Source organism: Dichomitus squalens, assembly GCF_000275845.1.
Source record: "Dichomitus squalens LYAD-421 SS1 unplaced genomic scaffold DICSQscaffold_23, whole genome shotgun sequence".
NCBI classification, from domain to species: domain Eukaryota; kingdom Fungi; phylum Basidiomycota; class Agaricomycetes; order Polyporales; family Polyporaceae; genus Dichomitus; species Dichomitus squalens.
In genome coordinates this window covers 108173-120094 of record NW_006766905.1, presented here as the reverse complement: position 1 = coordinate 120094, position 11922 = coordinate 108173, and the positions used below count along the sequence as shown (strand labels likewise).

Genomic DNA, 11922 nt, shown 5'->3' with positions numbered 1-11922 from the left:
CGTAACGCGAGCCTGAAGCCATTGGTAGAAAACTATGCCTGATACAAAACTAAACAATGATCCAATCCAGATGCCCAAAACGTTCTAACTCCACTAGACCTTTGACAATACGCTCGAAGTTCTGTCCAAGTCCACTAAACTTGACCTTTCCAAACTCCTTGCAAAACCAGTCGATGTTTTGTTGTTGGCTGCGGGTCCACGAAGAGCCGTTCTCAATGTTGTCGAGTATCCACTCAAGCCTGTTGTCGAGTATCCACTCAAGCCTGTCGCCGATGCGTTGAAGGGCGAGCTGATGGTCATGGGGGATGTCAAGTAACTGGTCCTTGCGATCGAAGATGGCCTGTAGTCTTTTGATGACGGCACTGACCTTAGAGCCTACAATGGCAAGGAGATCGATGGGATCGCGGCGTGCGAAGGAGGGGATAGGTGGTGCAGATATACGGTACTGGAGAGGGACTGTAGGGGTGGATGGGACAAAGACTGGTGGCGGTGTGGTGAGACGTGCCGCGAGCGGTCTGTTGAGCGGCTGACTAGGGGGCACAGATGGTAGGAGGGCCTTGCGACGAGGGACGATCGGGGTATGCCGATACTGACGGCGATGACGAAGATGATCTGATGTATCGTCCGCAAGGGCGTGGTCAATCTGAGACTGGACGTCGAGGTGACCGTGTCTCTTAAAGTGACGACAGGTAAACTCCGGTAGGTCCGAGTCGGATGGAAGGATAGTGGGGGGGGATGATAAATGTTTCAAAAAACTCCTGGGGGAAGAGATCCGGTCCGAAAGTGGTTGAGACACTCCACGGAGGGGATGGGTAAGAGACTTGATCTTATGTCACAGCCAACGAGCTGTGCCACCAGACAAACAAAGACAAAGCTTACTGGTGAAGGGGTTGGTGCTGAGAGCGAAGCAACCACAAGTGACACAGCAAGAGGTGATGCAAAGAAGTAGATTCTCTAGACTAGAAGGGGCAGTGGGAGGTAGGGCTGCTAGCTACCTACAGAGGAGATGGGTGATCGACGAGAAGATCAAGTCTGAGGTTCCCTGCCTCAGACTCCCTACTATATATACTAATACAATGGTGCACAGACCAGGTACCTATTGACCATCGTTTGATCAGAGTTCTCTGCCTCATGTTCTACCCTCTGACCTACCTCATGGTGGCCTTACGACTAATACCTGAGTCGTACCGGGTCCGGACCCCTTCCAATGAGTAAGCGCTCCTGCTGTCACATCAGTCACCTGCCAGTGAGTGAGGATGGGCGCTCCTGGCTGTCACGAGGTCTGGGGTTCGATCCTGGCCCCTCCACTTTCCGATACGAGTTGTCCGCGGTCAAGGTGAGCGTCTGTCCCAGTACACATGACCCCCAGGTCACGTGGCATAAGAAAACTGTGACAGTACACGGACTTGGGGCCAAGTACACGGACTTGGGGCCAAGTACACGGACTTGAGTCCAAGTACACGGACTTGAGTCCCATGAACTTGGGCCAAAGTATGGTGTTGGAGTGCGTACGGCGAGGCAAGTGTGGTGCCAGCCTCGGCCGTGTTTCGGGCGGACAAGTCTTGTCGCGCCGTTGACCTGCCTTGTCCCGCCTTGTCCCGCCTTGGCGGATTCACCCCGTTTTGTTTACGAATGCCACGTCTCACTCATCTTGTAGTACGGACGTCTTGTTACAAATGTGTACTTAACTCTTTCGATTCACATTGGCTCACCTCAGTCCCGCGTATAACGCGTGCTGAGGTGAGCGTATGCTTGTTACTTATTCTACTTACTCATACTGATTAATACGCTGTAGTTACATTGCTATAGGTATTACAAATATACTAGTCCCGCGTATAACACGTGCTGAGTTACATTGCTATAGGTTATGAGCCCTGCCTTCTAAGGCAGACTTCAGGCACTAGAAACTTACCCCTATAGGCTACCCCTCCTCCCCAAAATGGCGTCCATCAAGCTTACTGACGATGTCATCCGAGTTCCTAAACTCGACGTCAGCGGCACCAACTGGGTGTTGTACAAGGAGCGCCTTACCTGGGCAGCCGACGCGAAAGGGCTCGCTGGACATCTCGACGGTGCGGTCCAGGAACCAAATGCACCGCCGTCGCCAGCTACACTCGCATCAGTCACGCAAACCGCACCCGCGACAGGTGCGACGACCGCCGCGGCAGGTGCGACAATCACCCCCGCTATGACGCCGGATCCTGCGCAGGTGGCGTACGAGGCAGAGCTCGCTACATGGAAGAAGGGTGAGGCCATTGTCAAGCAGCTCATCGCGAGCACGATCCCGGACTCACTCTTCATGAAAGTCCGATCAAAGGGGACCGCGCGTGACATCTGGGACGCGCTTGCTGCGGAGTTCCAGCAGCGCTCGCGCATGGTCTCGCTTGACCTGCGCCGGCGGCTTCAAGAGCAGCGCTGTGGGGACAAGGCGGACGTCAGAGCTCACTTCGCCAAACTTCGAGTCATGTACGAAGACTTAGCTGCGATGGGCCACACCCCCGAGGACGACGACTTCTACGCGATCATCCTGGGCTCCATGCCAAATGCCTTCGAAACATTCATCTCCTCCCTTACAGCCACGTCGACCATCACCGGCACCATTTTGACGCCCGAGCAACTGATGGCGGCCCTCACGGACGAGGCCGATCGGCGCGCCTTGCGCACCAAATCGGGACGCTCGAATGGCGACGCAAACGACGTCGCGTTGTCCGCGAACGAGAAGGGGGCCAAGGGGAAGAAGAAGAATGTCGAGTGCTTCAACTGTAAGAAGAGGGGGCACTACAAGTCCGAGTGCTGGGCACCAGGCGGCGGAAAGGAAGGCCAAGGTCCGAAGGATGCGAAAAAGGCCAAGGACAAGCCGGTGGATAAGGATGATGCCGCTGCCGCCAAGGAGAAGAGGAAGGACGAGGCCTGGTTCGTATGCGCCACGCTAGACGACGACGACGACTCCATGCTGGACCTCCAGACCGTCTCGGACTCTTCAGTTGAAGAGGCTGAGGAGCTCGACAACGACGACACCTGGAAGGACTACGTCAGTCACGCTGGCGCGATGCTCGCCAAGGGACCTACCGGCCAACATGAGTTGATCTTCGACTCAGGCGCGTCAAGCCATATGTCTCCGCACTTGGACCACTTTGTTAGCTACCGCCCTATACAAGCAAAGCCTGTCGTCGCCGCGGACAACCACACATTTCGCGGCATCGGGCGCGGCGATATGTACGTCACCGTCCCCTGCAACGACGATGGAACGGCTACGACGCGGGTCCTCCTCCGAAACGTTCTGCACACACCCGCGCTGGATGTAACACTGGTGTCCATCGGGCGCATCACGGCTGCAGGCTCCTCGGTGTCATTCCATAGCGGGGGCTGCCGCATCTTGAACCCTGATGGGGAAATCGTCGCGTCGATCCCGCTCGAGCGCGGTTTGTACCGCACGACCATGGGCGAGGAAACCGTCTTGATGGCCAAGGAAGGGCGCGCGAACACGGACGCGGACCCCACGACGACACGCGCCGTCACGCTCAATGAGGCGCACCAAATGCTTGGCCATGTCTCGTACGACGTCGCCTGGCGGGCGATCACCAGAGGGCTGGTGAAGGGGGTCCGACTGATCCCTGGAAGCAAGCCGTCCGTCTGCGAGGCCTGCGAGGCCGGGAAAATGTCGCGGAAGCCCATCGCGCGAGAATGAGTCCGACCGCGTGCCACCGAAATTGGCGGAGAGGTCCATTCGGACGTGTGGGGACCAGCACCGACAGAAACCTTGGGGCGACGCCGCTACAAGTCGCTCTTCATTGATGACAAGAGCCGGTACGCACTGTCCTACCTCCAGCGCACGAAGGACGAGACCTTTGGATCATACAAGGCCACGGAGGCCTTCTACAGGACCCAGAAGGGGGTGCCGATCAAGTGCCTGCACACTGATCGAGGAGGAGAGTACCTGTCAAATGAATTTTCAGAGCACCTTGCCGCGCATGGAACCATACGAAAATTGACAACTCACGACACACCCGAGTACGATGGCGTGGCTGAGCGAGCCAACCGGACAATCTTCGAGAAAGTACGGGCCATGCTGAACGACAGTGGCCTTCCGAAAGCCCTTTGGGGTGAAGCGGCGACCTACGCTGTGTATGTGAAAAACCGCACACCAACACGGGCGCTCGATGGGATGACCCCGTACGAGGCGTTCTGGGGTGACAAGCCGAATGTCGCGCACCTCCACCCCTGGGGCTGCGAGGTCCGAATCCACTCACCCGGCGGGTCGAAGCTGGCGGCGAGGGCACAGACGGGACGGTGGGTCGGGTGGGACGAGGCGACCGACGCGCATCGCGTCTACTGGCCCGATCGCCGCATCGTCACGGTTGAGCGCAGCGTGCGCTTCAAGCCGGACAACAACAACGTCGAGGTGGAGCTCGAGGGGGAGCAAGATCAGCAAACCGAGGGACAACAAGAAGAAACGCACCTGAATAACGGCGAGCTCGTCCCTACGACGTCCCCCGTCGGCGCTTATGCTGACCCCACTACTCCTGTTGGCACTGATGCCGACCCCACCACTCCTTCCGCTGAAGGCTTGTCGCGCGATCCGGCGGACGTGACGTGCGATCCTGTCGCTACAAGTGGTCGACCGCGACGTGTCCGAAAGGAGTCGGACTATGTCAGAAGGTTGAGGAGCGGCGAAGGAAGCACGGATGGGCGAGGACGGACCACGCTGCCAAGAGGAATGTCGAGCGCGACATTGCAGGAGGTGGGGGAAGAAGAGGGGTCCGGGATGTTGTCGCGCGAGGAACGGGAGGAATGGGAGATGGTGGAGATGGCCATGGCCGCTGCCACCGGAGACGCGGAATGCATCGATCCCACCTACGTGGAAGCGAAGAAGCACCCGGACTGGCCGAAGTGGCAACAGGCCATCAAGGCCAAGCTCGACTCACTCACCTCCAACGGCACCTGGCACCTTGTCCCGCACCCCAAGACCGGCAACGTTGTGGACAGCAAATGGGTCCTGCGCATCAAGAAGAACGCGGCCGGCGAGATTGACAAGTACAAGGCGCGCCTTGTCGTGCGCGGCTTCACGCAAGTGTACGGTGTCGACTACTACGAAACTTTTGCCCCTGTCGCTCGTCTCTCCTCCTTCCGCCTCATCCTCGCCACCGCTGCTCGCAACAATTGGCCCGCCGACTCTTTTGATTTCAACAGCGCGTACCTCAACTCTACCCTCGAGGAGGACGTCTATCTCGAACAACCCCTGGACCACGAATTTGCGGACTGCCGCAAATACGTCTTGAAGCTCGACAAAGTGTTGTACGGGTTGAAGCAGGGCGGTCGAAAATGGTACGATACCCTATGCGCCGCACTCGCTGACCTAGGCTTCACGCGCACAGAGGCCGACTACGGCATGTTCTACAAGCGCGACAACAATCACCTCATCATTCTCGCTATCCACGTCAACGATTGCCTGATCGCAGGTGATTCCCGCCCCTCCGTCGACAACTACAAGAAGCGTATCACGACTAAGTACAAGCTCACGGATCTGGGTCCGATAAGCTGGCTTCTAGGTATCAAGGTCAGCCGCGATTTTGTCGCACACACACTCTCCTTGTCGCAACACTCGTATATCGATGCCATCGTCACACGCTTCAATTTCGACGACCTCAAGCCCATTTTGACCCCGATGGACCCTCACGTCATGCTCTCCAAGGCCCAGTGCCCGGAAAGTGCGATCGATGTCGCGCGCATGAAGCGCGTCCCGTATCGAGAGGCCATCGGCGCACTGATGTATGCCGCGCTAGGCACAAGGCCTGACATCGCGTTCGCCGTGACAACGCTGGCACAGTATTTGGAGAACCCGGGCTGGACTCACTGGGAGGCGGTAAAACGGGTCTTCAGATACCTTCTCGGAACAAGGAATCTGTCGCTGGTTTATGGAGCACGACAAAACGAACTGGAAGGATTTGTGGATGCGGACGGGGCCTCGCAGGAGCACAGGCGCGCCATCACTGGGTACGTGTTTCTTGTCGACGGCGGCGCGGTCTCTTGATCCTCGAAGAAACAGGAACTTGTCACGCTATCGACCGCCGAGTCCGAGTACGTTGCCGCAACACATGCCGCAAAGGAGGCCATCTGGCTTCGCTATCTCATCGGCGAAATCCTCTGCCCCCCTTCTGAGCCCACCACCCTCCATAGCGACAACCAATCGGCCATCGCACTCACGAAGGACGGGTCATATCACGTGCACACCAAGCACATCGATATCCGGTATCATTTCATTCATTTCACCATCGACGCCGGCGACATTCGACTTATCTACTGCCCTACCAACGATCAAACGGCTGACATCCTGACGAAGGCGCTCCCCTCCGTCAAGGTCAAACATTTTGCTGCCGCCCTTGGTCTCGCACCTGCTTGAGGGGGAGTGTTGGAGTGCGTACGGCGAGGCAAGCGTGGTGCGAGCCTCGGCCATGTTTCGGGCGGACAAGTCTTGTCGCGCCGTTGACCTGCCTTGTCCCGCCTTGTCCCGCCTTGGCGGATTCACCCCGTTTTGTTTACGAATGCCACGTCTCACTCATCTTGTAGTACGGACGTCTTGTTACAAATGTGTACTTAACTCTTTCGATTCACGTTGGCTCACCTCAGTCCCGCGTATAACGCGTGCTGAGGTGAGCGTATGCTTGTTACTTATTCTACTTACTCATACTGATTAATACGCTGTAGTTACATTGCTATAGGTATTACAAATATACTAGTCCCGCGTATAACGCGTGCTGAGTTACATTGCTATATATGGGTCCAAGTCCGTGATGTTTTCCTGATGTTCCTGCCACGCATGGCATTGCTGCTGGCACGGTTTCGCACATTTGCTGATGTCTATGATTGGATCATATGCCTGGGCCAGGAGGTCTCTCTCAATGGAACTGGCACAGCAGGTGCAGCTGGGCCTCTATCGTATATGCGCTCAGTCGCTATCCGTTACTCGTCCAGTATGTCCTAACGATTGGGGCTGCATTTCCAATATCTTCTATGGTGGGTTTCCAATACAGATTTGCTCTTCTGAAGGTGTCTGCAACATCCGTTCCAGAGGTAGCGTGTTGTTCAGCTGGCTGTAGTCTCTTGTACTCGACCTGAACTGGCATGTGATCGGGCAGTTGCAACGTCATTAGCCAATTTTAGATGGTCGCCAGTCTCCTGAGTCTCCTCGCTCTCTGCTGTATGACCCTTCTTCGCATATACTTGTTGTCTATGCTGATGGCGCTTGCACACAGTGTTCTCTACAATGCGAGTATACGCAATGTCGGCAATGAATGTCTACCTGGCCACAATCACACTCGTATCATCAGCAAAAGTGTAAAAATATCCTACAGGATTGCGGACGTTGCCTGAAGCGCCAGTTGTGGCACGGTCTTGCAATACCGGAAATGTATTCCGAGAGCACGCAATACCGGCAATACCTCGCAATACCTGCGATAATGCGAAATATTGCCTGGTATTGCCGATATTGCCTGGTCTTGTGGGATATTGCAAGGTCTTGCAATATATTTACGACATTGCAAGACCACCCATGACAGCGCATGATCTGACGTATATTGCGCGCTCTCGCTGAGTATTGCCTAAACGGGCAATATGGCAAAAGATTTTTACACTTTTGCTGATGATTCTCCGTCATTCCCGTCATTACCAACCTCGTGAGTCTCCTTTGTTTTACTGTGCGCATGGATGTTATCTTACCCTCAGCCAGATCCAGGATATTGTGTGGTTCCAAGCGCAGAACTTGCCGCTACCATTCAGCTGTAGCTTTGACAACCCGACACCTCAAAGGATTCTAATGATGTAAGGACTTGATCTGGGTAGTGGAACACGGTATTGAAAATATTTTCAGATGTAAGATACCTTCACACATGATCTCCAATGGATACTGATCGCCGGCTGTTCAGTGATAAGCCTCGACAGAGGGGCGTTGATCATAGCAGACTCAATTATCCTCATCACGACCTGGTGGTACACATACAAGGTCTACAGACTCGGAGCCCGGCGTGGCCTTCATGATGCGACTTCTCTACCTTCTTTCATGTTGTACACTGGTGAGTCCCTGTCCCAAGACAGCAACTTCCGAGATCCTACTGAGGACCTGGGTCTCCAGGGAGTTTGTACTTCATGTCAGGTGCATTGCAGTCTGCTCTTGATGGGTTGGCCTGCTCCTCAGCGTCATCGGCTCGTTTTACGTAATTGATCTCATGCTAGTCTTCCTTTGTGTACGTCCCCTGTCGTCAAAGCAGTATATCACATCGCTGATACCACAGTTCAAACTTCAGTGCAATCAAAGCACCCTCAACCTGGAAAGCGGCAATGTGTCCCCATTCGGAGACGTGTACGTTCCGTGCTTTCTTCTATCTGCTTCTCCTTTGAGTCGCTGACATGCACGAGCGTTCTGTCGACGTTAATCCCTTTGTTGTATGCTGGCAAACCACGTGTGCGCCCGACTCAAGGCTGTCGCCCCTCCTGATATCCCACTTCATGCTCAACCTCCGCCAAGTGAGCCGCCACAAAGCCCAGGGGGCGGACGATTCCGTCTCGCAGGGAATCCAGTTCTACGCGCAGTCGCAGACCACTCGGACGATACCGCATTCTCTCACTTCCTTCGCAGAGCTGGTGCATGTGGAAACTAAGGACCCGGACATGGAATGGGAAAGTGAACGAGACATGAGTGCAGGCACGACTTTCAACAATATTCAGCTGGTAGGTATCGATCCTACAAGCTGAGGAGCGAGATATGATGTTGTAGAGAACTGTGCCAGGAGGGTGAGTCACATTGGAGGAGCTTGAGGTGAGTTCTCCGAGACTCTCATGACCCGTATACCAATGGAAAGATGACGTGCCTGAAATGATAGCGCTGCTCAGTACGAGCACATTCTCTCCCGACGCAGGTTTCTCCTATCCCGCCGCCTCACCCTCGCTCGCTCGTCCTTTGGTAGCTTTCTTTGCCGTCCGCCCACTTGCCCCTTCTAGCACATTTCAGTATGCACTAAACTTGCCTGGCAATACCTATCACTCTGAACGCCCACGCCTACCAAGGGGCACCTCCCGCGGTTGTTGATCGGACGAAATCTCGTTGGAGCGCGCCTGCCCACCCAGCGGCTTGGCTCCACGGCATCCCAACCCAGATACGCCAGTTCTCCTATCCCTACCCACGCGACTGCTGAGTCCCATGATTGTGTCCCTAAAGCATAGCCCGCTGATGAGAATGGAGTTTCGAGAAGCTCAAGTTCAAGTCTGCTAAACGAGCGGGCATTCCTGTGTGAGTCCGCTCCTGCCCTTCGTACGTACACCACCACTGTCGATTCGCGGGTGGATGTCGGTCAAACCGTTCATTCAGACGTTTCCCCCGATCACGGAATCGCTCTTGGACATGGTCGACGGCAAGGTTGGGCTGCCAAAAGGCATTGTTGCGGGATTACATGAACCTGAGCCATTCAGCAGGTACAAGACGAGGGTCTCGATCCGGAAGAATGCCGAGTCTAGCATAAGGGAGTTTGATAGAGGTAGTTTCGCGCTGTTACTAACAGATTCGAAGCCTGTGAATTATGGGAGCCAGGAGCCCTTAGCGGACAACAGGTGAGCCTGCCATCAGCAAAAGTGTAAAAATCTCGCTGTAGATTACATACCCGTGCCTGTTCAGGGAAGTGTGGAAATATAAGGCATGACTCGAGTACTATTCCAATGGACCTGTCGCGTTTCCGACACAAAGCAATGTGGGTGGACCACCTGCACGACCAGGCAATACGTGGAAATACCATGCAATACCGCCAAGATCTTGGTTGTATTGCCCGGTATTGCTCAGATTGCAGTACCACGCGATGACAGCGTCCGAGCCCCAGACCTTATGGTATTGCTGGAATTGCGAGACGGGGCTAATGCAAAAAGCTGGTGGAGTGTGAGGCAACAACGGGCTTATGTTGCATGATAATCCGGACCTCCCTTCGGAATCCTCGTATTGGGCGATCGGAGGAGGCCAGGGAGCAGATTCTGTACTGCCGAAATGGAAATAATCTTCACTTGCATTGAAGGTATGTAGTCAGGCTTAGGAGGAGGTGCAGAGAAATATATTGCAAGTCCAGAATACACACAAGCTACGTATACACGACGAGAACAGACCAACCTGCACTATTGGATATGGAACGCCAATGAATGGATACTGACTCGGGAGGAGGGCAGGCCTGAGGGCGACGTGTGTGAGTATGCAGACATCTTCGACAGATGGGGAAGACGGTACTCACTAGCCGATGACTTAGCCAATGGTGTCTCTCAAAAACACTGGGGTGCGTGATTCAAACACATGCAAGAGAAGGAGCGGGGATGGCAGCCCTCGTACTTACACATATTCCGGACCCAAGGGAACGCGCTTGAAATGCTAGACAGTCAGGTTTGTGTCTACGCCCATCACAGGGTGGCATCGTGATTGTCCTTGTGGTCGATCAAATATATCAGCGGGACGCAGAAAACAAGGCAGATGTGGCGCGGTCTGAGTGATGGCTACCTACATGCTAGAGTACTGAAGTGCGTGTGTTCGAAAAGGCCTGTGATTCCATGTGTCTGAACGGGTATCAGCAAATGACCTCGAGGAAAAAAGATGTTCACTCACTTCATTGCGGCTTCTGTGAATGACTGGGATCATGGAATTAATGTCTCAGTTCTGACTTTTGCTGACAATACTCATGATCGTGTGCGACACATGCCCCGAGCACTCATTCAATGCTTTCGACCTTTGAAAGCCACAACTCTGAGGAGACATGTGCATGTCTCCGTGCTTGTAAGTGGCAATCACGGTCATCCGAGTTCAGTGGACTCTTCTGAGATACAACTCTGGGCCATAATGTGAACATGTACCCATGCACAATGGCGGAGCCAAGTCCGACGGCATCGGCATGCAGTGTGGAGAGAGCACAAAACACTGGACAGTTACTGGACATAGCAGGAGACTTACCTTGTGTTGCGTCAAGTAGACTTGGGTATGCGACTTGTACCTGGTCCACAAGAACCGGCGGGCTGCTGGAGAATAGTGGAGGTGGTGGCTACATGGGGGTGAGCATGGTGGTGGTACATACCAGGAGCCATAGAAATACTGGCCTCAGGCTAGCGGGACAGCGATGGCGCTGCAATGAGCAAGAGCCAGGAGATCAGCGCATATATGCGCCTGAAGATGTACATACAGCGCACGAATGCTGCGCAGTGAATCCTTCGGCTTGAGGGTGAATGCTTGTAAAGGTCACCGACGACAGTTTGGGATTTGAGGGAGGTAATATGAGAGAGATCGTATGAGTATGAGGGAAAGAAGGGAATTGACAGCTTCAGCGCGAGGACACTCTTTATAGCGCAGAAATGGAGAGCTATGACGCGCATAGGCGCCTATTCACTGGACGCGTTCAACCCCGTTGAATACGTGCTCGCGCTGGCAAGTGGGTGAGAGGAAACTTAGCTACCGGTGTTGTGCTCCCTCTCACCCTCACCACTGCGTGTATGCGCACTTGTTCAGGAATCTGCTGCTGCTTCTTTCTGTCTTCATCTACATGCCAAGGGAACTTTGTTGTGGGTGGAAGAAGCAGCTACTAACCTAAACTCTCGCCTCAAGACCTGCGCAAAGGCAGACAATTCTACTATAGCGGGCTACAGCAACACATCAACGTCAAAAGCAATCTAAGACTTATCTCAGAAGCCATTGATTAAGAGGACAAATAGCAGTTGAAGGTTGCTGAAAAGTTGGCGGAAAATCCAGCTACAGGTGAGTAAGTCAGCGTCGCATGTGTCTCTTCTGCCGGCAGTCTCAAGGTCTCTACCCTCCCTCCGATTTCCTGTCCGTCTTTGCTCACCACCCTCATTTTGTTCCAGCCGTCTACATCCCACCGTACAAGCACCCGATACAAGGAAAAGTACATGAGG

At 54.4% G+C, this 11922-nt stretch overlaps 3 protein-coding genes across 3 annotated transcripts in view; 2 read left to right on the top strand and 1 right to left on the bottom strand.

The window, feature by feature from the left end:
- Positions 1-49: 49 nt before the first annotated feature.
- Positions 50-1157, bottom strand: DICSQDRAFT_171474 (uncharacterized protein; the record flags this gene model as incomplete). Its single annotated transcript, XM_007367138.1, has 3 exons — positions 50-673; positions 1090-1096; positions 1153-1157. The coding sequence occupies 3 exons, from the start codon at positions 1155-1157 to the stop codon at positions 50-52; spliced, it is 636 nt and encodes a 211-aa protein (XP_007367200.1).
- Positions 1158-1939: 782 nt separating this feature from the next.
- Positions 1940-2338, top strand: DICSQDRAFT_63888 (uncharacterized protein; the record flags this gene model as incomplete). Its single annotated transcript, XM_007367137.1, has 1 exon — positions 1940-2338. A coding segment is annotated over one exon (399 nt), but the record flags the coding sequence as incomplete, so codon positions are not given.
- A 6164-nt stretch (positions 2339-8502) lies between these two features.
- Positions 8503-11922, top strand: part of DICSQDRAFT_171471 (uncharacterized protein) — a gene marked incomplete at both ends in the record, with an annotated part of 4990 nt that continues 1570 nt past the window's right edge. Inside the window, one exon of the mRNA XM_007367136.1 lies at positions 8503-8724. Within this exon, the coding sequence (XP_007367198.1) occupies positions 8503-8724 (222 nt within the window). The remainder of the gene's footprint in view (positions 8725-11922) is intronic.